At 57.9% G+C, this 27,803-nt stretch overlaps 1 protein-coding gene across 1 annotated transcript in view; it reads left to right on the forward strand.

Moving 5' to 3' along the window:
* KIF1A (kinesin family member 1A) overlaps positions 1-27,803 on the forward strand; it is a 36,308-nt gene that overhangs the window by 3,848 nt on the left and 4,657 nt on the right. Inside the window, 42 exon segments of the mRNA XM_050977946.1 lie at positions 434-510; positions 610-789; positions 1,244-1,309; positions 1,434-1,612; positions 1,968-2,079; positions 2,446-2,485; positions 2,488-2,522; positions 2,812-2,877; positions 3,147-3,164; positions 3,489-3,564; positions 3,674-3,752; positions 4,110-4,252; positions 6,066-6,199; positions 7,289-7,368; positions 7,674-7,749; positions 9,778-9,857; positions 10,104-10,210; positions 10,746-10,829; positions 10,946-11,126; positions 11,208-11,280; positions 11,529-11,622; positions 11,734-11,882; positions 12,037-12,215; positions 12,303-12,440; positions 13,225-13,479; positions 16,955-17,073; positions 17,157-17,242; positions 17,526-17,664; positions 18,299-18,464; positions 18,806-18,896; positions 19,262-19,380; positions 19,511-19,566; positions 20,178-20,286; positions 20,397-20,463; positions 20,552-20,636; positions 20,961-21,066; positions 25,961-26,075; positions 26,312-26,445; positions 26,589-26,650; positions 26,761-26,906; positions 27,099-27,311; positions 27,460-27,537. Of these exon segments, the coding sequence (XP_050833903.1) occupies positions 434-510; positions 610-789; positions 1,244-1,309; positions 1,434-1,612; positions 1,968-2,079; positions 2,446-2,485; positions 2,488-2,522; positions 2,812-2,877; positions 3,147-3,164; positions 3,489-3,564; positions 3,674-3,752; positions 4,110-4,252; positions 6,066-6,199; positions 7,289-7,368; positions 7,674-7,749; positions 9,778-9,857; positions 10,104-10,210; positions 10,746-10,829; positions 10,946-11,126; positions 11,208-11,280; positions 11,529-11,622; positions 11,734-11,882; positions 12,037-12,215; positions 12,303-12,440; positions 13,225-13,479; positions 16,955-17,073; positions 17,157-17,242; positions 17,526-17,664; positions 18,299-18,464; positions 18,806-18,896; positions 19,262-19,380; positions 19,511-19,566; positions 20,178-20,286; positions 20,397-20,463; positions 20,552-20,636; positions 20,961-21,066; positions 25,961-26,075; positions 26,312-26,445; positions 26,589-26,650; positions 26,761-26,906; positions 27,099-27,311; positions 27,460-27,537 (4,592 nt within the window).

Here is a 27,803-nt window from a genome sequence, read left to right on the forward strand (position 1 = left end):
GCAGGGCTGCAGCTGCTCCCACCCCACAGGTGCCACCATGGGAGCTTTGGGCACACTGCCCCAGCTGAGGGGAGAGGAAGGCTGTGACCCTCCCGTGCCATGTGGGCTCCCATGGGCAGGTGCCACAGCAGGAGGGAACCTGGGGGAAGGAGTCATGACCCCCTCACTGTGTCCAGCAGGAGGTTTGGGTGAGGCTCTGCCCTGTTCCCTGGGCTCTGCTGGCCATGGCACACACCTCCTCTGCTTTCAGAGGTGGGGTCTGGGGGTTCTGGACCCATCTGCAGAGCTGGAAGGGTCCCAGTCCATCTTCCAGGATTGTTTTGGACTGAAACCCATCACCCTTCATCCCTCCCATATGAAGGGGGTAGAGGGGGGTGGGGCAGGGGTACCATGGGTGGCTGGTGGCCTCATGTTCCCATCTGTTTGTCCCTAGCTATCCTGAACCCAAAACAGCCCAAAGAGACACCAAAAAGCTTCAGCTTTGACTATTCCTACTGGTCCCACACTACGGTAAGCACTGGGGGGCCTGAGCCCGCCTCCAAGGCTGGGCTGGGGAGAGGCAGGAGGGCCTCCTTGCCATATTTCTCCATGTCCCCCTGCTCTGTGCAGCCTGCAGACATCAACTATGCATCCCAGAAGCAAGTGTACCGGGACATTGGCGAGGAGATGCTGCAGCATGCCTTTGAAGGCTACAACGTGTGCATCTTTGCCTACGGGCAGACAGGAGCTGGGAAATCCTACACCATGATGGGCAAGCAGGAGAAGGACCAGCAAGGCATCATCCCACAGGTATGCCTGGGGAAAACTGCCTGTGCCCATCATCCCAAAGGAAAAGCAGAGCTGGGGGGAAAGAGGGCAGCAGGGTGGGAGCGAGGCCAGGCTTTGCCAAGGTCTAATGTAGTACTGCTGTGACAGTGAGCTGGCGTGGCTCCACCAGGAGGGGGTCAAGGAGGGTCATCCAGGCTCTCCAAGGCTGGAAGGACTGTGGTCTGGCCACACAAGGCCAGTGGAAGTGAGCAACAGTGGCCCAAGAGCTGAGCTGCTGACCAGGGGCTGGCCTGGCAGGGCACGGCTGGGATCTGGGGATGCTGATTCTCCATGTCAGCTTGGGGGGGCTCTGCCAGCTCCCCAGGAGCCATCCCAGCACTCCCTGGCTGGTTTTTGGGGTGAAACCCCAGTGTCCTGGGCACCCCAGGCAGGAGCACTGTGCTGGTGGGGCTGAGCCTGGCTCTTGTGTCCGCAGCTGTGCGAGGACCTCTTCTCCCGCATCAACGACACCACCAATGACAACATGTCCTATTCTGTGGAGGTAGGCACCCCTCGGCCTGCCCAGCCCCTTCTGGCCTCCCACCTGGCTCCACAGGTTGTGCCAGTGTGCACACCCCTCTTTGGGGCCATCCTGGGGCTAGCTCTGCCCGTGCCCTCTGCTCTAGGTGAGCTACATGGAGATCTACTGTGAACGCGTGAGGGACCTGCTGAACCCCAAGAACAAGGGTAACCTGCGGGTGAGGGAGCATCCCCTGATGGGTCCTTATGTTGAGGACCTTTCCAAGCTGGCTGTGACCTCCTACAATGACATCCAGGACCTTATGGACTCTGGAAACAAAGCCCGGTGAGTTGGAGAAGGGCAGGAGATGGGCAGGCTTTGGGAAGGTTGCAGTCCCTTCTAGCAGGTCCTGCTTCACTCCCTCACTTTGCCAGTCCAGCTGCTCTGGAAGTGGCAGTCCCCTCCCCACTGAGTGTTGGGTACCCCCACTTTCCCCTCACTTTCCTCCTGCTTTCCAAGGGCACTGGAGACAGCAGGAAAAAGCCTGAACCTGTGCACATCTTCTCCCAGAGCCCTCTCTTGTCCTCTATTCTTGCCTTCCCACCATGTACCCTGTCCTGGCATGAGCCCTGGCCCTGTCACCAGCCACTCCAGTGTCCCTCACAGAGTGTCACACCTCCCTGTCCTGCTCTCCCTGCAGCACAGTGGCTGCCACCAACATGAATGAGACCAGCAGCCGCTCCCACGCCGTGTTCAACATCATCTTCACGCAGAAGAGGCACGACGCCGAGACAGACATCACCACTGAGAAGGTAAGAGCAGGGCCTGGGGCACTCAGGGGACCCCTCATGGATCCAGGGAGGACTTTTGTGTTCTTTCATCAGCACCTGGGGCAAGGTGGTGCTGCCTGGTGGAGGGTTGGAGCAGGAGGGAGATGAGTGCCAGGCACATTCTAGGCTCGTGGTGCCTTGAGGGACTGGCCCCTGCACAGGATATTTGGCAGCTGGTGTCCTTCAGCCCTGCCTGCAAGGGTATTAGCCCTGCTCCTGAGCAACTCCTGCAAGGATGACCCTGCAGAGCCACTGCTGCCCTCAGAGCAGTGCCATCCTGCAGGGGGTTTTGGCTTTGTGCTGGGTTTGCTGTGCCCACAGGGCTGACAGCCTCCCCTCTGCCTGCAGGTCAGCAAAATCAGCTTGGTGGACCTGGCTGGGAGTGAGAGGCTGATTCCACAGGTGCCAAGGGCACAAGGCTAAAGGTGAGAGCTGACCTGATGTCCCCTTCTGCTGGTGGGACATCATGGCCTCCTCCTTCATCCCCAAAACATCTCCTTCCCTGGTTCTTTGCACACTGCACTGCCAAAATCCTTGATGGGATTGTGTTTGAAAGCTGCCCAGTGCCAGCTTCATCATGAGTCCTACCTGGGGGCTGCTGGTTACCCAGAGACCAGCTGCTCTTTGCCCACACCATGCTGGATATTCCTCATTTTCTCCTGGGCTCTAACATGGCTCTGAAATGGGACCTGAGCATTTTCCTCTTCTAACCAGGAAGGAGCAAACATCAACAAGTCCTTGACCACTCTGGGGAAAGTCATCTCTGCCCTGGCAGAAATGGTAGGTAGCTGGAGAGCAGACAAACATTGGCACTGGGGGGAAATGGGCTTGGGCCAGCAGGGCTGGGCTCAGCTCCATGGGATGGAGCATCCCAGCTCCAAGGGGTGGGCAGACACATCCCAAGCTGTCCCTGCAGCTGGGACAAGCTGGGCTGGTGGAGATGCCATCTGCATGGGGACCTGTGGCACTCTGATTGAGGGCCAGGGATCTGTGGTGGGTGCCAAGGAAAAAAGCAGCTCCCCTAAACAGTGTCTCCATTTCCTTTGCAGGATTCAGGGCCCAACAAGGTGGGTGCCCAGGTTGGATGGGGAGGGGGGCATTGGTTTTGAGCCTGGTGGGAGTGGGTTGCAGGGTGGTTTGGGAGTGAGACTGTGCCTGGACTGCCCATTCTTCTTCTCATTCCTTCTCCTCCCTCTGGAGCTCTCAGTAGCCAGCCTTAAACAACCCTCCCAGCTCAGGGCATTTCACAGGCAGGACCTGTGGACCTGGGCAAAGATGCCCAAGGTTGCCATCCTGCTCCAAGTCCCCGTGGCTGGGGACCAGCTGTCACCTTCCCTTTGAGGAGAGCAGGCAGCTCTTGACAGCCCTTCCCTTTGCTCTCCATTCCCCAGAACAAAAAGAAGAAGAAGACAGATTTCATCCCCTACCGAGACTCGGTGCTGACCTGGCTGCTGCGGGAGAACCTGGGTGAGGACAGGTGGGGGGTGTGGTCTGCCAAAGGGCGTGGCTGCCAGCCAGGGCGTGGCAGGGGCCACGAGGACCAGCATCTCCCTCATGCCTCTGTCTTACTGGGCAGGAGGCAACTCCAGAACTGCCATGGTGGCTGCTCTCAGTCCTGCTGACATCAACTACGATGAGACCCTCAGCACCCTCAGGTAGGAAGAAGTGCCCTTGCTCTCCCTGCAGTGAGCAAGAGCAGGGGAGGCTGGCTGAGGCCCAGCACTGCCACATGCTCTCCCCCTCCCTGTGTGTCCCTGCCTGGGGGTGCACTGTGGAGGGAGCCTGCAACCCCAGACAAAAGTCCAAAGGGTTGTCCTGGCACTGGGATCCTCCTTGCTGGAGGGGCTTGCAACACTCTTGCTTGTCCAGCAGCTGGGGTTTTACCCCTGTTCTTGTGCTGTTCAAGACTCTGCCCCTGTTCTCAGTGATGCTCAAGACCCCGCCCCTGTTTTTGTGCTGTTCAAGACCCTGCCCCTGTTCTCAGTGCTGCTCCAGACCCTGCCCTTCCCTAGGTATGCTGACCGTGCCAAGCAGATCCGCTGCAATGCTGTCATCAATGAGGACCCCAACAACAAGCTCATCAGGGAGCTGAAGGATGAGGTGGCTCGTCTGCGTGACCTCCTCTACGCCCAGGGCCTCGGGGACATCATTGACAGTAGGTACCACGGGTGCTCTCTGCCACTGGCTCTGGGCAGTGATGGGCTGAGGTCCTGCCAGCCTGCAGGGCTGATGTCCCCACAGCCTCCCTGCACCCTGCTGCCCTGCCCCACAGCAGCACCAGTGCTGCCTCTGGTGAGCCCCTGCACGCATGGTCACAGCCCCCAACCCCCTCCTCTGGCAGGGGGAGCTGCTTTCTGCCCGGCAAACTTCCCTTCTTCCCTTCCACCCACCATCTTCAGCATCCAGCACCCAGCAGAGGTGCCAGGAAGGTGTTACTGGCACTGCACGTGCCCGTGGGCTCCCCTCCCTGTGCTGTCTGATACCCTACTGAGATGAAGCCCTCTTTGTTCTGTTCTCTCTGTCTTACCCCCCTCCCTGCCCTCTCTTTCTCTCTTAGCCCATCCTGCTGCGGGAGGATCCAAATGTGTGTATTCCCCATCACTGGTACTCTCTGTTGCTTCACGGCTTTTTGGAGCTCTAGGCTGTGCCCAGGGGCACCCGTGCAGCATGGGGAGGGCTCCTGCAGCCAGCCCCTGCTGATGGAGTGCTGTGTGCCTGCAGGCTGCCCATCCTCAGGGAGCTGGCACGGGGGATGGTGCCAGGGTGGTGGTTAGCACCTGGGCTTGGGCTAGTGCTGAAAGGACCAGTGTCCTCCCACCTGGCCATGCCAAGGGCCCAGGCCACACAGGGACTCCTCCTTCATGCTGTTGTGATGTTTCCTGTTGCTGCTGCTGCTGCTGCTGCTGCTGGTGTCTCACTGGGGCTGGAGCCTGGCACGGCCGCCGGGGTGGGATGGAATGGTGCTCTACTGATGGATTGGTGGGTGATGGTGGCCAGGAGGCTTTGGCCTGTGGGTAAGCACTGTCCCACACTGGGTCAAGCAGTGCAGCCAGGCTCTGGCAAGCCTGCGAGAAGCCAGGGGTCTGCTTGTCCCCTCCTGGCTCAGCTTCCCTGGATGTGGGCTAATGGAGATGGGTGACTAACCCTGCACCTGCTGACCTGTGCCCTGCCTGCCTCTTGCACACTGCTCTGAGAACCAGTAACTCCTCAGGGCTGGAGGAGCATCTCCCACGCCTGGGTCCTAAGCCACCACAGCTGACTCCCGGGGTGCCAGCTGGCAAGCACCACTGCCACTAGTCCTGGCTTCATTCTCTGGCTGCCTGGCCAAGGTGCTGCTCCAGCAGGCCATGGGCTTCCTTTGAGCAGACACTGTGAGGGAATCCTGCTGCTTCTCCTCCTGTCTACCTGACCCCTTTGTAGGGCAGAGGGCCACCCCTCTCATCCCCTTCCCTTCTCATTCTCTGCTCCCAAATCTGGCTAATCTGGGGCATCTGGGCAGGGAAAACCACACAGGCTCTGTGAGATGGAGAGGATGACAAGAGGCAGTGGCACATACTTGGGGAGGACATTTGATCCCAGACCTGATGGATGCAGGACCTGAGGTTGCAAAAAAGTGTCCCTGGGAGCCCAGGACAGCTGCTTCCAGCACCTGCCTCACCAAACAGCCCTGTTCCCTGAGAGGCTGCCCGGGCTGGGGAAGAGAGTGCTTGCCCTGCCCCCTTGCTGTCTGTGCTGCTCTGCTGTTGCCTGTGCCTTTTCCTGTAATTCCTGGCTTTTTTCTCGACGCACCGGCCACTCTTTTTTTTTTCCCAACAGCTTTTCTTGTCTCTGTCTCTCCCTGTCACCCTGTCTGTGTGTCTTTCCCCGGCCCACCCCTCCTTCCGCGCCCGTAGATGTGTCCGACCTTGAGAACAATAATGATGCTGGAGGGGCAGAGCTGAGTCAGCGCCATGACAATCTCTCCACAGTGACCAACGCCATCGCTGGCATCAGCCCCTCTTCCTCCCTCTCTGCCCTGTCCAGCCGCGCTGCCTCGGTCGCCAGCCTCCACGAGCGCATCATGTTTGCTCCGGGCAGCGAAGAGGCCATTGAAAGACTCAAGGTAAGAGGCTGGTGGGCGGGTCCTTCGCTTTGTCCTTCCTTTTCCTGTCCTTTTCCTGTCCGACTTTTCGTACCTGTGCCTTCCGTGCCTTCCTTTCCGTCTCCTTTCCTGTCCTTTCCTTTCCTTTTCCTTTCCTTCCCGTCCCTTATCGTTTCCGTTTCCTTTTCTTTTCCTTTTTCCTTTCCTTTCCTTTTCCTTTTCCTTTTCCTTTTCCCCTTTTCCTTTTCCTTTTGATATACCTTTTCACTTTTCCCTTTCCTTTCCTTTTCCTTTTTTCCTTTCCTTTTCCTTTCCTTTTCTTTTCCTTCCCCTTCCCCTTCCCTTACCCCTTCCCTCTTCCCCTTCCCCTTCCCCTTCCCCTTCCCCTCCTTTTCCTCTCCTTTCTCTCTCCTTTGCCTCTCCTTTTCCTCTCCTTTTTGTTCCCTTCCCCTTCTCCTTTCCTCTCATTTCTCTCTCCTTTTCCTCTCCTTTTCCTCTCATTTCTCTCTCCTTTTCCTCTCCTCTCTCCTTCTCCTCTCTCCTTCCCTTTCTCCTTCTCCTTCTCCTTCTCCTTCTCCTTCTCCTTCTCCTTCTCCTTCTCCTTCTCCTTCTCCTTCTCCTTCTCCTTCTCCTTCTCCTCTCCTTCCCCCTTCCCCTTCCCTTCCCCCTTTCCATGCTCTGCAGCTTGCAGAGGGGGCTCGCTGTTTTCTGGATCCCCATGAAGGGTGATCCTCGTGGGAAGCAATACTCAGCTGTGCTCTTACAGAGTGGACAGACTTAGAGCTCGCCCACCCTGAGGGTTTGGCTGTTGTTGGGTCCTTCTGGTGCTCCCTTGGACCTGTGGAACAGCTTCTTTGTGCTTGGGATGGGCAGAGCGCTCCTGGTCCTGCCTGGTGCAGCAGTGGGCTGGCAGCAAGGCCATGGAGAGCCTGGTGCTTGTGCCTCACTCTTTGAAGTTGGGACTGGGGTGAAATGCTGCTGCAGCTTGTGTAAACAAGCCTGAAACTGGGACTGGTGTCCCACTGGAGCACACTGGGCAGATCTGTGCAGAGTGGCCAGGAGTGCTGCCCCGGGATGCTGTTAGCAAGCCCTGCTTACCCCCCCTGGCAGGAAACAGAGAAGATCATTGCAGAGCTGAACGAGACGTGGGAGGAGAAGCTGCGCAGGACAGAAGCCATACGGATGGAGAGGTGGGTTGGGTGGGCCAGGGGGACTGGGGCAGGATGGCGTGGCACAAGTGGCATTCCTTGGGCACTTTGTTAGAACAGTTGAGTTCCTGGGGCAGCCAAAGTGTTTGGATGTCCAGCTGGACCCTGGGTTGCCCCCTGGGGACCCCAGCACCCACTGTGTCAGCCTGCACAGAGTGGGCTGCTCTGAAAATCCCACCTGGATTGTGATGAGAGCTTTGGCAAGCCCTGCATTGCAATCCGTGGGACAAACCAAGGGCTTCCATCCATGGAGTTTTGACAAGCACTTCTTTCTCTTGCTCCTTCAGGGAAGCGTTGCTGGCCGAAATGGGGGTGGCCATGAGGGAGGATGGAGGCACCTTGGGTGTATTTTCTCCTAAAAAGGTAGGATCATCCTAATCCCTTCTTCCTGGGGGCTGGTTTGTACCTGCAGCTCCCCTCTGATCTGCTCTGTCACAGCTGGCCAGTCCCAAATACTTCACTGGCCTTTTCTTGGCTCTGAAACCTAAGGGGGAAATCCCAGCACTGGGCCTGCTGGGTACAAACATGGCTACAAATAAGTGGGTAAATGTCCACCCCCCCACTGCTGGCATGCTGTCCTCCTTCATGAGGGTTTGCTGATGAACACTCTCTTGGGCTTCAATGTTAACTCATAAAAATTCATACTTTCAGATATTTAAAATTGCTGCCCCTGAAGCCAGCAAGTCCTTGCTAAGAAATGTGGGTGGGCAAATATTCCATCTCTTTCTTGCTTGTAGCATTTGGCTTGGCCAAATCTCTTAAGTGTGTGTGTCCCCAGCTCAGGTGGTGATAAAAACTTCCCCTTACATGGCCCAGTTGGTTTTTAGGATAAACTTGTACACTGTTGTCTCTGTTTCTTGTCCCAGCTGCTGCCTGTTAGGAGTCCAGACCTTTGGGTAGGAAGCGTGGGGGTTTATTCCCCAAAGCAGGTTGGTCTTGGAGGTGGGACATTGCTGTGGTGGTCTTGGTGCCTCCTTGCTCTTCAGCTATCTGGCAGGTGGAAACTCTTCTGACTTCTCCAGTGGCTGGTGAGAAAAGTTAGTGTTGATAGTGTGCAAATCCATTTTGTTACGGGCATTGCACTTTGCTGTCCTTCTGTGTGCCATGGCTGGGGTGGTTACAGCTCCAGGAGCTCCGTGGAAGGTCACCACCAGCTTTACAAATCTGGACAAAAACTGCAAGTGGAGGAGGTCTCAAGCCCCCAGGGCTGTATGTCTGACCAGTGGGGCCAGAGGTTAAATGTTGCAGCCAACTTCTGCCAGCCACCATGGAGAAGAGCCCACCTTTCCCTTGACTTCCAGCTCTGCTGCCCTGTTTGCAGTGAGTTTCTGCTGCCAGCCAAGGCTTGTGGCACCATGGTGAGGGGCTCCTTCTGCATGCTGGGTCTCAGCAGGCTGATAAGGTGTTCCTTACAGCCACTATTCTGTCTGGCAAACTCAGAACTTCTCCCACTGGTACTCCTGGGACTGCCCCTGTTCCCTGAAGGTGCAATCCCAGCAGCTAAGCTGGCTCTGGCCAGAGAGGCCTGTGGCTGGGGGAGAAATTTTTCTCCTGTCAAGAACAAAGTGGTTTGTGATCCAGAGCAAGAAAGGGCTGTGAGGGACCTGTTAGGAAGAAGACCAGAGAGTGAAATTCAGCCTGCAGGTAGGGCTTCAGGTCTGCACTGCTTTTGGATGAACCTCTGGGACCTGCTCTTTTTGGATGCATCATCTGGTGTACAATCAGTGGAGGAAAAGGGGCACTTTTTCTTCCTTTTTGACCTGGCAGAGGGCAGGGCTAGATTAGGTATTGGGAAGAAATTCTTCCCTGGGAGTGTGATTAGGCCCTGGCACAGATTGCCCAGAGAAGCTGCAGGTGCCTCTGTCCTGGAATTGTTCAAGACCAGGATGGATGGGATTTGAAACAACCTGGTCTAATGGAAGATGTCCCTACCCATGGCAAGGGGGGGAGATGAGATGTGTTTTTATGTCCCTTCTAACCCAAACCATGCCATGATTCCATAATATGGAATTATATTCTCATAGCACAAGTGAGAAGGGTCCTGCCCCAGGAGACTCTGAGCCATATCAGGGATTCCCCATGGGAAGGTTTTGGCTTTGTGCTGGGCCTGTTTGGAACATGAATTTTCAAAGGTGGCCAGAGGAAGGGTAGCTATGGCTCATCCCTGTGAGGAGGAAAGCAAGGAAGCTTGTGGAAGTAAGAATCATCATGGCAGCCTCTCTGTGCAGTCCCCTGGAAAAGTCTGGACGTGTCACCCTGAGGATACAGAGGGCAGGAGAGCCTGTGCAGGGGCAGCCTGCAGTGCTGCTGAGCTCCCTCCTTCCTCCAGAGCACCCTCAGTGCCCGGGCAGGCAGAGCACTCAGGGGTGGCTCCTTGTTTGTCTCTCCCAGACACCACACTTGGTCAACCTGAATGAGGATCCGCTCATGTCCGAGTGTCTCCTCTACTACATCAAGGATGGGATAACAAGGTGAGGGCCAGGTCCCATGGAGAGGTGGGAGCCCTGTCCGTGTCTCAGTGCCTGAGTGGGTGGGCAGTGGGGTGACAGCTGTCCCCAGGCCGGGCACTGTTCCCAGGGCATCCCCAAAGTGCCAATCCCCAAGATTTTGGTCCTGCAGTGCACCAAGGGTTGCTCCTGTCAGCTCCAAGGATGGGTCTGGGGGGAGACTCAGCAGGGGCTGCTTTGAGGGAGGATTGAGCTGGATTTCCCCTGCAGGGTTGGCCGGGAAGATGCTGAGAAGAGGCAGGACATCGTTCTCAGCGGGCACTTCATTAAAGAAGAGCACTGCCTGTTCCGCAGTGACACCAAATCTGGTGGTGAAGGTATTGCTTGTCTGGAGGGGCTTCACTGCCCTGGGGACCCATCCCTCTGCATCTCCTCAGCCCCTGCCCCCAGATGAATGTCCTCCCCTCCTCAAACTAGTTGGGCTTTACTGCATGGCTACTCCATGCTTCCAGACGAGCTACATCCCTCATGGCTGGGAGGGGAACTCGCACAAGGCATGTGGGAAGGAAGCAAGGTGAGGAGGTCAGGGCAGGATGGCTGAGCAGACTGTAGATGATGCCCCCTCTCAAGGTGTGGTGCAGAATCCATCCCCCAAAATGGCAGGAACCTGGGTGTGAAGGGGCTGTGGGAGATGAGCCTGGGGAAGCTCTGGTCTCCTCCCACATGCAGTCTCCAGCTGCCCTTATTCCTTGGGACTGCTCTGATTAACTGGCTGAGTCCTGTTAGCTGCCCACGGGGTGGGTGGTGGTGGCTGGGGTGGCTCTCCCTTCTTTAGGCTGCTGCAGCAGGGGAGCAGGACATGCAGGATTCATCCTTCTGCTTCCACCTCTCCCCTTCCCACTGTCTCCACAGTGATAGTGACCCTGGAGCCCTGTGAAGGTGCTGACACCTACGTGAATGGCAAAAAGGTGACAGAGCCCAGCATCCTGCGCTCAGGTGGGTCCCAGGGCTGGCATGCCAGAGCTGCTCCCACCCACCTTGCTCCCTGCCACGGGGGCCCTGCACTTGTCCCACGTTGAACCCACACCTTTCCCCCGTGCCCATGGCTGCAGGAAACCGCATCATCATGGGCAAGAGCCACGTGTTCCGCTTCAACCACCCCGAGCAGGCTCGGCAGGAGCGCGAGCGGACCCCGTGCGCCGAGACCCCCGCAGAGCCCGTGGACTGGGCCTTCGCCCAGAGAGAGCTGCTGGAGAAGCAAGGCATCGACATGAAACAGGAGATGGAGCAGAGGTGAGAGCATGGCCTGAGGTGCTGGGGAGTTGGGGGTTCACTTCCAGTGTGGTCATTCTCTGCTTCCCCATTTCCACCTAGGCTCCAGGAACTGGAGGACCAGTACCGGAGGGAGCGGGAAGAGGCAAATTACCTTCTGGAGCAGCAGAGGCTGGTAGGTGGCTGGGACATGGCTCCTTCTCAGGCTGCCCAGGCATGACTGAAATCCTGGCAGATGTTTGTGTGGGGTGGGTCTGTGTTCTAAAAATAAGGGCAAATGTGTTGTTCCTGGAGTTGTCACCACGAGCACTGGTCCAGAGGAGGGAGGAGGCTGTGTTCCTGCAGGGAAGAGGAGTGTGATGTGGCAGCGTGGAGGAAGGTCACACCAGTGGGTTGCATCACCTCTCTTCCTGTTTCCCCCAGGACTATGAGAGCAAACTGGAGGCACTGCAGAAGCAAATGGATTCTAGATATTACCCTGAGGCAAATGAGGAGGAGGAAGAACCTGAGGATGAAGGTGAGGGCTGGGAGCTGCCAGGAGGTTTTGATGCTTTCTGTGGCAGCATGAGGAGTGAATTGTGGGTTGATGTCCTGGTAGTGGGGTGACTGCCCCTCCATGTCCCCACAGTGCAGTGGACAGAGCGGGAATTCGAGCTCGCCCTCTGGGCCTTTAGGAAGTGGAAGTGGTACCAGTTCACCTCCCTCCGTGACCTGCTCTGGGGCAATGCAATCTTCCTCAAGGAAGCCAATGCCATCAGCGTGGAGCTGAAAAAGAAGGTGAGTGCCTGAGCTCCTTCCTGCCCGGCTGCAGCACCCACAGCAGAGGCCACAGGAACAGGCAGCCAGCAGGTGCCGAGGAGAGGTCTCCAGAGGCAGCACATGAACCTCCTGCCCTCCCAGGTGTGTCACCAGCCCCTCTGCCCCTCCCCAGGTGCAGTTCCAGTTTGTGCTCCTCACGGACACGCTGTACTCGCCTCTCCCTCCCGACCTGCTGCCTCCGGATGCTGCCAAGGACCGGGAGAAGCGGCCGTTCCCCCGCACCATCGTGGCCGTGGAGGTGCAGGACCAGAAGAACGGGGCAACGCATTACTGGACCCTGGAGAAGCTGAGGTGGGTGAGAGATGGCTGTGCCAGGAGGGTTTGGCTGCCCACAGCCCCGTGTCTCACCGCCACCATCGGCGTCCCCTGTGCCTGCAGGCAGCGCCTGGACCTGATGCGTGAGATGTATGACCGAGCAGCAGAAGTGCCTTCCAGTGTCATCGAGGACTGTGACAATGTGGTGACTGGCGGAGACCCTTTCTACGACCGCTTTCCCTGGTTCAGGCTGGTCGGCAGGTGAGCGCTTTGGCTCCTTCCAAGCATGGCTGGCACCCTCAGAAGGTCCTGCAGGAGGACGCGCTGCCGGCGCTGTGCCAGCATGACACCCGCGTGACGGCTCCGGTGCCACGGCTCTCCTCCGAGGGGCAACGCTCCTGCTGCCTGCCTCGCCCAGTGCTGAGAGCCACATGGGCTGCAGCTCGGGGGGTGCAGGGGCTGTGGCCTCCAGCAGGCAGGGAGCCTGTGCCGTGGTGGGCTCCACGCGGTGGGCATGTGTCCCTGTGCACGCGCCGGTGTCTGAGCGTCCGTCTGTCTGTGCAGTGTGTGCCGCGTGTCCCCGTGCACTTCCTGCACACCGGTGGAAGGGTGCAGTGCCAGCAAGGAGGATGGGCCACCCTGGAGAAGGCTGGGGCAGGGCAGGGGGAGCAGGGGGCTGAGCTGCGTGGCCTGGAGGCGTTCCCCCGTGCCGTAGCACAAGGAGGGACTCTCTGCAGCAGCAGGGATAGTGGCGAGCCTTCGTGCCACCTGCTCTGTCCCTGCGTTCCCTGCAAACCCAGCAAAGGGTGTCCCCAGCATTCACACCGGTTCTGTGGGTTGCTCTTTTGTCTGGCTGTTGGTGGCTTTAGAGATGCACAAGATGGGCAGGTCTTTGTTCCCAATGTCCCTTGATTGAAACAGACAAAAAACCCACCCCAAAACCTAACCAAGAAAAAACCAAAAAAAAAAAAAAGCAAAATTCCTGTTCTTTCTGTTTGGAACAGCTGGTGTTAACATGTCTTCTATCTTGTTGTACTAACCTTAGTTCAGATATCTCTGGCTGCAACAGCTCTCCTCTTTTCAACACATGCATGAGCGAGCGCATGGCTGATCTCACCCCCTCCCCTACCTTCTCGAACCCCGACTCCGACATCACCGAGCCTGCTGACGAGCAGCACCAGGGGCAGGAGGAGGAGGAGGAGGAGGAGGACCTGGAGGAAGACATCTTTCCGGAGTGCCCGCTGTGTGATGGCCGGGATCCATTTTACGACCGCTTCCCCCTGTTCAGTTTAGTAGGAAGGTTGGTGAGGTTTTAGGAGAGCATGCCGGGAAGGACCTAGCTCTTTCGCATGAGGGAGCTGCTTTTGGACACGACTCCCACCTCCGGGGCATCCCGGAGGTGCAGGCTGGGCTGGGACTGCCACCAAGCCCGGGCACCTGGTGGGGTGGTGAGGTCCCCACTGAGGTAGGGCTGTGAGAAGCATAGCAGGGAAAAGGGATGCCAGGGGAAGGTAGACGGTGCCTTCCTTATGTGGGCACCTTTTTGGGCACATTGTCTTTTTCCCCTGAAAAAGGGAGCTCTGCTGTGTCTCCAACACCAAAAGAACCAGGGGAGCCATCTGGGGGGCTTGGTCTGGGCATTTCTATCCCAGGAAGGAGCACCCCCCACCCGACTTGGGATGACCCTGTGGTGCCCCTGACTACAGAACCCTGTGTGCCTCTGGCACTGCATTGGTCAGGGTGAGCCCCCCTGAATCTGGAGGCTTGGATGTCCCCAGGTTGTTGTGGGGAATGAAGCTGAGGGGGGTGAGTGGAGAGCTGGGTGCAGAACAGAGTGCCAAAAGCAGTGTTTGCTCTTCCGGCTCCAGCCAGGGCTTGGCTTGGGGTCATACCTGCCAACCTGGCATAAGAGATATCCAGGGAAGTTGTGGGGACTGGGGTGTAGGAGGCTGTGGTGGAGACCTGTTGGCTGGAGACCCCTTGGGCTCCACCAGTCTTGGCCTGGAGAAACTCACCAGCTGCCCCAAACCTGGCTGTGCCACCAAACCTGGAGCCATCTGCCCATCCCTAGAATGATATGAGGAGCTGCCAGCTTTCTCTGGGGTTTTCCCAAGGGGGTGTGCACCAGGAGCTGTTCTGAGAGCCTTTGCCTCAGGCAGGGGCTCCCTGACTGGGGTGAGCTGGGTCTCCTCTTCCTCGGTGTGCCAGAGCCAGGCAGCGTGGTGGGAAGGAGGGAGCAAAGCAGGCAGAGAGGGTGGAGGTGGGGTAAGAGTCCTGCAGCCTCAGACCGAAAGAGCTGGGTTCTTCCCCTTTTATTTTCTTTTTTCCTTTTTCCTTATTTAAAAGAAAAAAAAAACAAACAAAACAACCAAACATATCAAAACAACCCCAAAACTCTCAAGGGCACCTCAAAAAACCAAATGAGGCCCTGTGGCAGCGGCCCCACTCCTTGCCAGGGGTGTGTTCCCCAGAGCTTGGTGCCTCCTGACTTCTTTTGAGTCTGCCCTGGGTTTGGCTCCCCGCGCAGCAGCTCCGCCGGCCACATTTCTTGTGAAGTGTGCTTGGATTGGTTTATGATTGGATCCTTGTCTTTGATTTTCTCTTTCTTTCTCTCTCTCTCTCTTTCTCTCTCTCTTTCTCTCTTTCTTAGTCTCTTTCTCTCTTCTCTCTTTCCTTCTTTCTCTTTTTCCTTCTCTCTCTCTTTCTCTCTTTTCTCTCTCTCTTTTTCTCTCTTTCTCACTTTCTCCCTCTTTCTCTCTCTTTGTTTCTCTCTCTCTCTTCTCTGTTTCTTTCTCTCTTTCCTTGTCTTTTCCCTTTTCTCTCTTTCTTTCTTTCTCTCTCTTTCTCTCTCTCTCTTTCTCTCCTTCTCTCTTTCTCTCTTCTCTCTTTCTCTCTCTCTCTCTCCTTCTCTCTCTCTCTCTTTCTTCATTTTTTTTTTAAATTTTGATTATTTTAAGGGGTTTTTTTATTCTTTTTTTTTAGCTGCTGGCTCTATCTCTTCAAAGCTTTAGCAAAAATTGGGGTCCTTTCACTTTTATCTTCCTTTGGAAAGGCTTTTCTTTGATCTGAGCATGCCATCTTTGCACCTCACCAATCTTGTGGTTAGTGTCCCTGCCCTCCTTCCTCTAGTGACACACGTGTCCCCCTCCTCCCTGCCTGCCCCACCTCCTTCCCACTCTTCCCTGCCCTCTCCAGTCCTTGGCTTCCACTCCAGCTGCCCTGTGATTTTGGGTGGGTGGGTGCACACGGATCCCTGCGCTTCCAAGAGTTCCCTGTGGGCTCTGCCCCAGCCATGAGTCCTGCTGGGAACCCTGCCATGCTCTGACCACCTGTTCCAGTACCATCTGAGAAGAGATGGGTTGAGACAGGCCCATCAGGAGATAATGATTTGGCATCAGCTGCTTCCACAACTTGAGTCCTTTGAGATGCTTTGAGTGGAAAAAGCCTCGAGGAGCATGAAAGGTCAATGGGAGTCACCAGAGCAGGGGGGATCTCTGGACTTGGGGGTCGGGGTGCAAGGGCAGGGCTGCAAGAGCCCCCTGGGCACTTTGGGGTGCCACTGAATCTGAAGATTCCTGTGAGGCTGGGATGCCCTGAGCAGCACAGCAGCCGCCTGGAGATGCAACCCTCATGGAAGCCTCCTGAAGTAGAGATGTCCTGGCCAGCTCCCAGCACCATCCCACCCCACCACACATCAAGGTGCTGTCAGTTGCCACAGGGAGAGGTGGCAGGCACCCCACGCCCCATCTTGCTGGAAGTGGTGCTGCTAGCTCACACCTTTTGGCAGGGAGCTCACTGCCAGGGGTGACTTATCACCGTGGAGGGTACAGCATGCCACCATGGCCAGAGCTGGATGACCATTGCAAGCTGACAGTGAGGTGGAGGGAGGCAGCAAGAGGACCCAAAATGCTTGAGAAGCAGAGAGCAGTGGCCTGACAGGAGGTGCTGACAGAGACATGGTGCAGCCATCGTGTTGGACTCCAGCGTGGCACCTTGCCGTGGTGGCGTCGGTGACCTGGATGCTGCAGAGGAGAGCAGGGAGGCTCAGACTTGCCAGGCGTGCTGTCCATCCCTGTGACATTCTGGCAGGTGGCCCAGGACCCCGAAGCCATCTGTGTGAAGGGATGGGGAGGGGGGGATGCACAACCTGATGCTGCCAGCCACACCATGCAGCCTCCCTCCCAGTGGTCTCCAACACGGTGGGCAGAGCCAGGGCCAGGAGCCCCCAGCAGGTTCACCTCTGGAGGTCCAGGACCTTGTCCTCTAACCTCCTTTGCTCCTGACAGCCTCCATCTCCCTTGTCACCCTTCCTCCCCCCTGTCTTGCCCCTGTCCTCCCCGTGGTGACTCTGCAGCTGCCCCCCAGTGATGTTGCAGCACCTCCTGCCCAAATTCTCCAGCTCTCTAGCACACAGAAGGTCCTCTTGCCCTACGGCTTCACGGTGGCACCAGCGCAGCCCTCTCCCCTCCTGCCTGCCATGGAGGTGACGGTCGGAGAGGTCTGCAGGTCTGGTGTGTTCTGTGGTGTTGTCCATGGCGTGTGCCACCCTCCTGCCCACCCTCCTGCCCGCGGCACGCTGCCTGCCCGCTGCCCCAGCCCCTTCGCCTGGCCCTGGCTGCCTTCTCTTTAGTTTTGCTTTGCAGCGCTGCGGTCGCGCCCTGAGCAGTGACCTGGGATCCCGGCCACTGCCGGCCACGCCAGCCGTGCCTGGGCACTCACGGGTGGGAGCAGTGACCGCTCTCCCCCCTGTTGTGTGTCCCCCCCTTCTCTGGCAGGGCCTTTGTCTACCTGAGCAACCTCCTGTACCCCGTGCCCCTGGTGCACCGCGTGGCCATCGTCAGCGAGAAGGGCGAGGTGAAGGGCTTCCTGCGCGTGGCTGTCCAGGCCATCTCAGGTAGGAGAGAACCCCCCTGCACCCTCTGTGCCCCTTGCATCCCCTGCACCCTCTGTGCTGGCTCACCCCCGTCCCTCCTCCAGCGGATGAAGAAGCCCCTGACTATGGCTCTGGTGTGCGGCAATCAGGGACAGCCAAGATCTCCTTTGACGACCAGCACTTTGAGAAGGTAAGGTGGGGCTGGCTCTTGGTGGATGCCCGTGGACCCCAGATCCCTGCTTGCCACCTCAGTGCTTCCCCATGGGGACCCTCAGGCTCCTAGAGGTGGAGGGAAAGGAATGTGTTCTTGGTCCTCCAAGCCTTGGGTACCTACCTGTGCATCCTGCTCTCGCCCATGTCCTGAGGGGCTGCAGTGGGGTGGGCGAGAACAGCTGGAGGTGCTTGAGTGCTTGGGATGCTGGTGGTGGTGCAAGCAGAACCACCAGAATCCCTGAAGTGCACTTCTGGCTCAGTTCCAGTCGGAGTCGTGCCCAGCTGTCGGGATGTCTCGCTCGGGGACCTCTCAGGAGGAGCTGCGCATAGTGGAGGGCCAGGGGCAGGTCAGCGACGTGGGCCCGTCCGCTGATGAAGTCAACAACAACACCTGTGCAGGTGAGCAGGGGTGACAGGCACTTTGGAAGGTGCTCCCTGCACCCAGCCTCTTACACCTCCCCAGCATTGACAGTTCTCTGCTCTGGTGGGGGGCTGCTGGCAGACAGAGTCACAGAGGGAAAAGCCTCGGAGATTTTTGGGTTCAACCTATGACCTGACAGCGCCTTGTCAACCACCACGGCACTGAGTGCCACATGCAGGCTTTTCTTAAACACCTCCAGGGACAGTAGCTCCACCACCTCCCCAGACAGCTCCTTCCAATGCTCCGTCACCCTTTCTGTGAAGAACTTATGTCCTTCCTAATGTCCAACCTCAGCCTCCCCTGGTGCAGCTCAAGCCTGTGTCCTCTTGTTCTGTCAGTGGTTGCCTGGGAGAAGAGAACAACCCTTACCTGGCTATAACCTCCTTTCAGGGAGTTGCAGAGAATGATGAGGTCTCCTCTCAGCCTCCTCTTCTCCAGGCTAAACACTCCCAGCTCCCTCAGCTGCTCCAGCTGTGTTGGACAAGGGTGTTCACACCCTTCATCAGCCTTGTTGTCCTTCTCTGGACATGCTCCAGCATCTCAACATTGTTCCTAAATGTTCCTAACACTGGGGAAAGACACACTACCTTGCTAAGGAACTTCTCCCTGCAGTGACCCCAGAGGATCTTCTGGACAGCCCAGAGAAGCCTGCACAGGAAGGGCCGCTGGAGGTGGCTTTGGACCACCTGAAGCTGGGCAGCATCTTCACTTTCCGTGTGACAGTCCTGCAAGCCTCCAGCATCTCTGCAGAATACGCTGACATCTTCTGCCAGTTCAAGTGAGCCCCTAGTGCCCCCCAGCCCTGCTTCTTCCACCAAGCTCCAGCCATCACCTGGGGGCTCCTGGTGAATTTGGGTAGTTTCCTCCACCCCTGAGCCCTTTGTGGATGGGGAGGCAGAACCAAGGGCTGTGGAATCTGCCCAAGCACTTGTTTAGTCTCTGGCAAAAGGCAAGGAGAGATTTCCAGCAGCTTCAGGGGGTCCTGTGCCACCCAAGGGTGCAGGCAGCAGCCCCAGGGGGAATAGGCTCCTGTTGTGGTCCCTTGCTTTCACTCCCCTCCCTGCTCCAGCACCTCCCCATCCCTGAACAGCCCCTGAACAACCTTCCTTCCCTCCACAGCTTCATCCATCGCCATGATGAGGCCTTTTCAACAGAACCCTTGAAGAACACAGGACGGGGGCCACCCCTGGGCTTCTATCATGTCCAAAATGTGAGTACCCCTCTTCCACCACCCCTTTGTTCCTGCACTTGCTGGGGTCTCTGCAGGGCCATTGGCTGGATCCTGTCCCAGGGAAGCAGCTTCCTCCTGGCTTTCCCAGCCCCTCACAGACACCCAGCTAAGCCAGGCTTAGATGAGGTGGACATGCACGAAAAACACCAAAAGCCACTCCCAGCCCCACCTGAAAAGGCTGGGATTTCACTGCAGTGGTCTTGGTGGAGAGAGGGAGGAGTGGGTGAGGGATGCAGGGGATTGACAGTCTTACACCCTTCCACATCCCAGGTGCTGTTGCTGGCTCTATCCCCTTTCCCAGATAAACTGCCCTGTCAGTAGCTCAGCAGCTCTTTCTCTTCTAGATCGCTGTGGAGGTGACAAAATCTTTCATTGAATATATCAAGAGCCAGCCAATTGTGTTCGAGGTGTTTGGCCACTACCAGCAGCACCCCTTCCCACCTCTCTGCAAGGATGTCCTGAGGTGAGCACACCTGGGCCACCCCCAGCCCCTGCCTGGGGACCCAGCGTGGCCCCAAGGCACAGAGGGGGCTGGCTGGGTTTGGGGGTCCCTGGTTTTGGGGATGCTATAACCAAGCTGGTTCTGCCTGCAGCCCCCTGAGGCCATCCCGACGCCACTTCCCCCGTGTGATGCCACTCTCCAAACCAGGTAGAGAACCCCACCTCCTACTCCTGTGCCCACCCATAGTTCCCATGTTGGGTGGGTGTCCCCTTCCCCAGAGGCACCACAAAATGAACTATTTTATTTATTTTTATGGGCCATGGCACTGGAAAGCCCTAGACACCCATTTCAACAGATGGAAAGCCCCCATCTCACCTTCTGCAGAGTAGCAGGGGGAAGGTTCCTTGCCCTGGGTGGCTCAGGTGGCCCCCCAGCCCCAATGTCCCACAGGGTGGCATGGCTGCTGAGACCCAGCTGTGGGGGTTTGGCTGTACAGTCACAACAGCAGCTCAGGGGGAGCCTCCCTGTGGTTGTTCCTGAGCAGTGCCTGGAGCAGCACTGTGTGTGTGCCAAGCCTGCAGGCACACTGTGTGCAGCTGGGGATGGCTGAGGCCAGTCTCTTGCTGACACCCCGTGCTGGGCTAAGGGAGAAAGCACTGCCAGTGATCAGCAAGGTCCTTGGGATGGGGCTCTTGTTGCTGCCTCTATGCATGCCCTGAGGTCCTTGCCTGCTCTGCCCTTCCCCTGGCATCATATTCCTCATTCTGAGTGCCAGCAGCAGGCTGAACCTCTCACCTGTCTTTTCTGCCCCACTGCAGTGCCTGCCACCAAGCTGAGCACCATGACTCGGCCCAGTGCTGGCCCCTGCCAGTGCAAGTACGACCTGATGGTCTTCTTTGAGATCTGTGAGCTGGAGGCCAATGGAGAGTAAGTCCTGCTGGGAGAGGGACAGGGAGGCAATGAGGGATTTGCCCAGTGCTCAGCACCTCTGGGCAGTCTGGCAGGATTCTGTTTCATGCTGCAATCCTCTCTTCCAGCTACATCCCTGCTGTTGTGGACCACCGTGGAGGCATGCCATGCCATGGGACCTTCCTCCTTCATCAGGTACTCTCTGCCCAAGGTGCTTCCTAGCTGACCCCTGCTGGGACCTGTGTTAACTCCTGTCCCTTCTTTCTGGCCTCGTGGCTCTCAGGGCATCCAGAGGAGAATCAGTGTCACCTTGGTGCATGAAACGGGCAGCCTCATCCACTGGAAGGAAGTCCGGGAGCTGGTTGTGGGTAAGCTAAGCCAGCCCCCAGCCCACTGAGCTCCCAGGCATCCTCTCAGATTGCTTCTTGCCCACATTCCCATGTTCCCACATGGAGCTTTATGCCTTGTCTCCCCTCCTGCCCTGCAATAGTAAAGCAGTGGCTGCCTGGCAGGTGACACTGGGACGCTGTGTGGGCAGGACACCTCAGCCCCTGCCCCCTTGTCTAGGAGCTGGACCGGGATCTCTGGTGCTGAATGGGGGGGCTGCAGGCAGGCAGTCTGCCCCTGCCTTCACAGGGACCCTCACAGGGCCACTGCTGTCACCTCAGAGGTTACTGTGTGTGTGTTTGCAGGTCGAATCCGGAACACCCCAGAGGCAGACGAGTCACTCATCGACCCCAACATTCTGTCCCTGAACATCCTCTCCTCCGGCTACATCCACCCCTCCCAGGATGACCGGTGCGTGATGCTTTCTTTCTTGCTCCTCCCCTGCTGTGGGGAGGGATGGAGGGGTTGAGTAGCAGCCCCTCTCTCCCCTGGAAGGTTCTTGGCCCTTCTGCTGACCCACTGCTGCCTTGAGGCAGGGTATTTCTGAAGCTGCATGGGGTCTTGGGGTACAGGGCTGCCAACCCCCTTCCTCCTCCTCCCCAAGGCCTTGCTGTGCTGGGGGGGGCACTAAAGGGAATTTGTGTGTGGGTTCTGCTCTCTGGTGTTGGCTGTGATGGGCTGGCACAGGGGAGCAGTTGGTGCTGGTGCCAGGAGAATGTCCCAGCTCCATGGCTAGAGGGGAGGGCGCTTTGTCCTGTGTCCCAGCAAAATTGCTGGAAAGGCCACTTGGCCACCCATGGCAGATCCCTATCTGTGTGTAAGTAATGCAGGAAAGCCATTCCCACCCCCTGTGAGTGACTCCAGGGATGCCCATCCCTTCCTGCCTATCCCAGGGGGCTGTCACAGAACCACAGAGTGGTTTGGGCTGAAAGGGACTTTAAAGATAATCACATTCCAAAGCCCCTGCTACAGGCAGGGACACCTTCCACTAGACCAGGTTGCTTAAAGGTGTCCCCACTGTAGGTTTGGCAGGGTGTGAAAGAAGCAGGACCAGAAGATTTGTTTTCTCCAAGATCTCCCTGTGTGTGAGTCCTGCAGTGGCAGGGGGAGTTGTGGGTACGGAGGGCACAGCTCTCCTCTGCACCAGGGCTGCTGGTGGAACTTGGGGGACTTGTGGGGGTCTCTGACCAGAATGTGTGCATGCAGGCAGCTGCAACAAGACAGGGATGGTCGCTGCCAGCACTGGGAGCAGCAGGACTGGTCCTTGGCTGTTTGCTTTGTGGTCACTGGTGTAGGAACATCCTGGCGAGAAATGGGGACCACTTTTTCCTTCATCTGCTTCGTGACCACCACTGTCCCAAGGAGGCCTGTCCCAAGGCAGGGTGGTTTTGGGGGAATGATGGGGGTCTGGATAGGATTTGGTACCCTGAGCACTCTCAGGGCAGCTCCTGGACCTGGCAGAGCAGTATCTGAGCAACAGAGGCAAGTCCTGGGCTCAGCACATGTGCAAGTATCGGACCAGGAGACTTTGTCACAGCCTTGGGGGTACAGAAGGAGGCCAGATGGGGATGGTCAGACAAGGAGAGCCCAGCCCAGTGGAGCAGTGGTGGTTTTTTTTTGCTGGGAGCTGAGTGGCTGTGGCACCTGCAGGCTTTTGGGGCTGCGCAGGTTTTCATCAGCTCCTGATCTGTTGGATTGTCTGGTCCCAGATGGAGCCATATGGGATCTTCAGCTTGCCTAAGGTAGCCTGGCAGGAGGGATGTGCCTCCTGCTCTGCCTTCTGCCCCGTGAGTCCTGCAGGACAAGGGGACACGGCTCGGGCTGGGGGTATACTTGGGGTGTGGAGAGAAATGTCGAGACTTGGGGCCCATTTGGGGGCATAGACCAGTGCACATGTCATATCTGTCCCATTTCTATTCCATGGAGCCTGCCCACGGTGAGGCAGGGGGAGGAGGGGGTGGCCAGCAGCCTGCAGGGCGCTAGCTGCAATGCCCCCCACTTCCACTCCACATGCAGACATGCATGCTTCACCCTGCAGCTGTGAGGACAGGCAGAAGGAAGGCAGAGAGCAGAGCCAGCGCCTACTTCACCCTCCTCCCAGCCGCTTGCGCTCCCCGCTTTGCTGCCTTGTGCCACGCAGCCTCCATTGCCTGGAGCAGCCCTGGCTTCCCCTCTGCAGCCTCCCCGGCGCCCCGGAGCCCCTCAGGAAGAGGCTGGGAGAGTGGTTCAGCTCTGTCCTCAGCACCATCCATCCCCGCATCGAGCGCCCAGGGCGGAGGCGCGGGGGGCACTGCCTGGTGTCCCCCCTCGCTTCCCTCAGCTGCTACTGCCCATCTGAGCCCACACTAACCATGTGATTGTTTTGTGTTTTCGCAGGCAGTTTCTTGATTCGGATATGCCTAGGTATTATTTGTTTCCATTGGTTTTTTTTCCACCCTTCCTTCTTCTCTCCTTTCTTTCTTTCTACCCCCTTGCCTCGGCACGCTCACTCCCGCCAGAGGCAGCACTGGACATCCGGCCCCTCATCCCTTCACATGCCCCATTCCTCCTCCCCACTGCGCTGCCACCTCTTGCTCACTCGACCCCTTTTGCTGTTCGTGTGGGCCACGCTCTGGCTGGCTGCCGCTCCCCCTCGCACGCCTGCGTCTCCATTGCCTGATTTGGGTTTTTTTCTTGCTTTTCGACTTTGCTACTCTCCCATCTTTTCTGGCATCTGGCACTGAGTGTGCCGGACCCTCCATTGCGTCCCGCCCCAGCCCCAGCTCAGCCCCTGGTACTGCTTGGAGTAGCTGCAGGGCTGGTGAGGACAGTGGAAGTTTTGGGGCTTGTCCTGCCCTCTCCTGGGCACCTGGTAACGCTGGCAGCACTGCAGTTGGCAGCACTGCAGTTGGCAGCACTGCAGTTGGTGTGGCAGCAGCTGCCCACCCTGTGCACAGATGTCCTGTGTGTGTAGGTGCGGCATTCGGGCAGCGTGTGTCATCTGTATGCAGGTGTGACAGAGGGTGCACATGTGGCACAGACTGTTGTACCCCTGTGTAAAGGGGCTGTTTGGGGACTGCAGGCTCCAGCTGGGACCACTGGGTGAGCCTGGCATATGCATGAGAGGTGCCAGATTTGTGTGTGTGCCACCAGCCTCTGGATGGGAGCACTGGGGAGGCCTCAGGCAAGGGGGCCACCACTGTGGCCTGTGGCAGAAGAAGAGGGGCACGTGCCTGGGAGACAAGGGATGGAGTGTCCCGAGTCCTGGCACATACCTTTGTGCCTGAAGGTTGTCCTCCCTACAGCAACTCAAAGCTGGTCATGCTCAGAGATGTCTGAGGGCAGAGCTGTCCCTGCAGCAGCATTCTGTCCCCTCCCAGGGTGCAGGAAAGTGGGTACAGCATTGATCCAGCTCCCCTACCACAAGAGAGGTAGGTTCACACTGCCACTGCCTGTGGTCTCTCAGCACAGTGATGCCTTCCTTGTGGACCAGGGGATGGGCCAAGAAGTCACCTGCTGTGTGAGTGGCAGTGGGAAATCTCATCCCCCCAGCTGGCACTGTCCCAGGGGACTGCGCTGGGTGGGAGCTCCTTGCCCTGGGATGGCACAAGGGCAGAGTTAAGGGCATAGGGAACATAAGTGCTTCCTTACCAGCTGCTGGACCATGAGTAAAGTGGGAGGCAGAGGATTTTCACCCAGGCTGGCAAGCCTCTGTCTGCCCTTGCTGAGTTCCTTTTGGTTCCCACGTTGGGTTCAGCCAGGCTGGAGCTCCAATGGCCAGCGGTGCTATTATGTGCGAGTCCCTTCAAGAGGGGCTCTTCTGACCTGTCGTTTTTCTGTGTGTGTACATGTGTGTGTTTGTCCTTGGGTCACCTTCCACTTATAGCATTTCGCTGGGAAATGACACTAGGTATTTCACGCGCACCTGCTCGGTCTGGTCCCTCCTGCTTTTCTCTTCTTCCCCTTTGCCTCCTCCCTTTGCTTTTTGCTCTTTCTCCCCTGCCCTGAGGCTCCTCTTCTCCTCCTCCTCCTTGGGGAGCACTCTTTTTTTAAGCAACCTGTGTCTGCAAAGCAATCCTTTGCCTTGGCTGTGTCTCACACCGGTGGGGTTATGTGTTTTATACAACTTTTGAAAGTGTCACTCTGCCTCTTCTTCCAACATGGGGGAAATTGCAGTTGAGAACCTCTCCCTACTCCCACTGGCTGCCCTGGCTCTTGTTAAAATTGCTCCTCAGCTACCTGGATGCTGCTTCAGGGACGTGCTGAAGTGTTCTCATTGAGATATGGCTGAACCACAGCTTCCTGAGGATGCTCAGGCAGGAGCCAGGGCCGCAGCAGCTCTGGGCGGTTTTGGGGAGTGGGTGTACCATAAAGCCAAGGCTGACCTGGGAGGGAGCCCGGGAGTGGTGCAGGGGGTGAAATGGGCATCCCCCATGCTCTCTCACCGGAGCCACCTCCAGCTTCCTCACCCTCAGTTGCTCAACCCAAGGAGGGCAGATGCCACTCTTGATCTGGGTGAGCTGTGCCATCCTCTCCGGGATCCTGTAGGCATGGGCGAGTGGGACCAGGTGTCCTCTGCTCCTTTTCCCAGCCTGGGAGCCATGGAAAACACAGCAAAGGGGCCTGAGGCAGCAGAGTGGGAATGGGGCTGGCAATGAGGGGAGAGCAAGAGCCAGGGGAGACAGCCTGACAGGGGCTGGCCACCAAATCATAATCCTCAGCTTCTCACTGGGGCCCAGGGCTGGCAGATGGAGGCAGCCCTGGGGAAGGGGACCTGGCTGGTGGGGGGGCTGTTCTCCCAGAGGTGGGCTGGCAGCACACCCCCAGTGCTAAGCATCCTCCCTCCTTTCCCTTCTGGCCATCATCACCCAAATGGCAATAGCCGCTCCTGGCAGGGACTGGGAGGTGCTGTGGCCCAGGCTGGATGGTGGGGACTGGCCCAGGTTCACTGGGGGTGGCAACCCCTGCTCTGAACACAGGGGTGGGGCATGAACCCTCCTTCGCCCTCCTTTGCCTTCCTAGCCTGCTCTGCCTTGCCTGCTCCCCATCTGAGCCCCCACTCCTCCCGCGGTCCTGCCTCCCCAGAACCCCAGTCCATTGGCCATTTCAAGGGTGCCGTGTCCCCTTCCCACCATGCCTTGTGCCCTTTGCCTTGAGCCTGTGTCCTCTGGAGTGGCTGTCCCCATCTGTCCCCACTGCGCATGCATGTCTGTGTGTCCTTGCAGGCCTGCTGCAGCGCTGTGGGGGGGACAATGACATCTCTTTGCTTGCCTGCCAAGGGTTCCAGGGAGGTTGTTTTACTGGACCTGCTGGGTTTTTTTGGCAGGACCTTCTACCAGTTTGAGGCGGCGTGGGATAGCTCCATGCACAACTCGCTGCTGCTCAACCGTGTCACCCCTTACCGGGAGAAGATCTACATCACCCTGTCAGCTTACATCGAGGCAAGGACCTTGCTTGGGGTCACTATACGCCAACAAAGTCTGGTGTTTCCCCTGCTGTTGGGGTGCAGCCAGCGTGAGCCCTTTCTTAGCCAGTGCTTATGGGGTGTAGGGTTTGACTTGATGTGTGGGGCCCATGTGGGACCCTGGGACTGGAACCTGCTGGGCACAGGGGAGGGAGAGACCTGCTGGGCTGCCACCCTGCAGCACCCCTGATGCCCCCCTCTGCCCTACTGCAGATGGAGAACTGCACTCAGCCTGCTGTCATCACCAAAGACTTCTGCATGGTTTTCTACTCCCGGGATGCCAAACTTCCTGCCTCACGCTCCATCCGCAATCTTTTTGGCAGCGGCAGCCTGCGGGCTTCTGAGAGGTACCAGGATGCTCCTGTTGAGGACAGGAGAGCCATCACCTAGGAACTGGAGCTCTTCTAGGGCATTCCAGCAGCCTGGCTAAAAAAATTGGGGTGTGGGGATGGGACAAAGCCAGTAATGCCTCACCTCTCTTTGCTCACAGCAACCGTGTGACAGGAGTCTACGAGCTCAGCCTGTGCCGCGTGGCTGATGCCGGCAGCCCAGGTGGGTGCCACGCCTCTGCCCAGGTGTTCAGCTGGGGCAGGGAGGCACAGCCAAGCCTTTGGGTTAGGAGCTGTGTGTCTGTCCCCCCAGCTGTGTGTCTGTGCCCACAGGTATGCAGAGAAGGCGCCGGCGTGTGCTGGACACCTCTGTAGCCTACGTGCGGGGAGAGGAGAACCTGGCTGGCTGGCGGCCCCGCAGTGACAGCCTCATCCTTGACCATCAGTGGGAGCTGGAGAAACTCAGCCTTCTGCAAGAAGTGAGAGTCTGGGCTAGAAAAGGGCTGAAATCTTGGTTGTGGGAGGAGGCTGGAATGGGGCTGCAGTGCCAGTACTCCTGTGCATTGCTGCTTGCCAGGTGCCAGCAGATCCAAAGCTAATGAGTAAATGGGGTTAAGAGGGCCTGGGTATGGGGGAAAGGGCCACCTGTGAACCTGGGTGTCTGTGCCCAGGTGGAGAAGACAAGACACTACCTGTTACTGCGCGAGAAGCTGGAGACGACCCAGCGCCTGGGCATGGAGACGCTGTCCCCCTGCTCCAGTGAGGATTCGGAGTCTCGAAGCACCTCCTGCATCTCCTCCCCACTCTCTGCTGATGGAGCACCTGAAAGCCGCACCTCTCCCCCCGAGACCCCCAGCGAGAGGCAGAAGGAGCTGGCTGTGAAGGTAACATCCTGCAGCAAATCCAGCCTGCTGGCATGAAGCCAGGAAGTGGCTTCCACAGGGTGGCTGGGGGTTGTGGCGGGAGGAAGCCCAAGAAGAGTGGGAGATGGAATGTTCCTTGTGCCCCACTGTCCTCCTCCTCTCTCTGCAGTGCTTGCGCCTGCTCACGCACACCTTCAACAGGGAGTACAGCCACAGCCACGTCTGCATCAGCGCCAGCGAGAGCAAGGTACTGCTCTGCCCCTGGGCTGGTGGGGCCAGGGAGGGATGTGTGGCTGCCAGGGAATGGCTGGGTGGGGGCCAGATGGGCATTATGGCACAAGTCATGCCTCCTCTGGGGGGTCTGCTCCCTCTGCTTGCTTTGGTTTTCCCCAGAACTGGTGGCTCTCAGGACTATGTCAGGAGAGGTCTCTGCCAGCCAGGGGTCTTGCCTCTCCCTTGTATGAGCAGGAGCCTGGTCCTTTGCATGCGCCTGGCTTTGTGCAGAAACTCTAG

The sequence above is a fragment of the Serinus canaria genome, chromosome 9, assembly GCF_022539315.1.
Source record: "Serinus canaria isolate serCan28SL12 chromosome 9, serCan2020, whole genome shotgun sequence".
In the NCBI taxonomy this organism is placed as follows: domain Eukaryota; kingdom Metazoa; phylum Chordata; class Aves; order Passeriformes; family Fringillidae; genus Serinus; species Serinus canaria.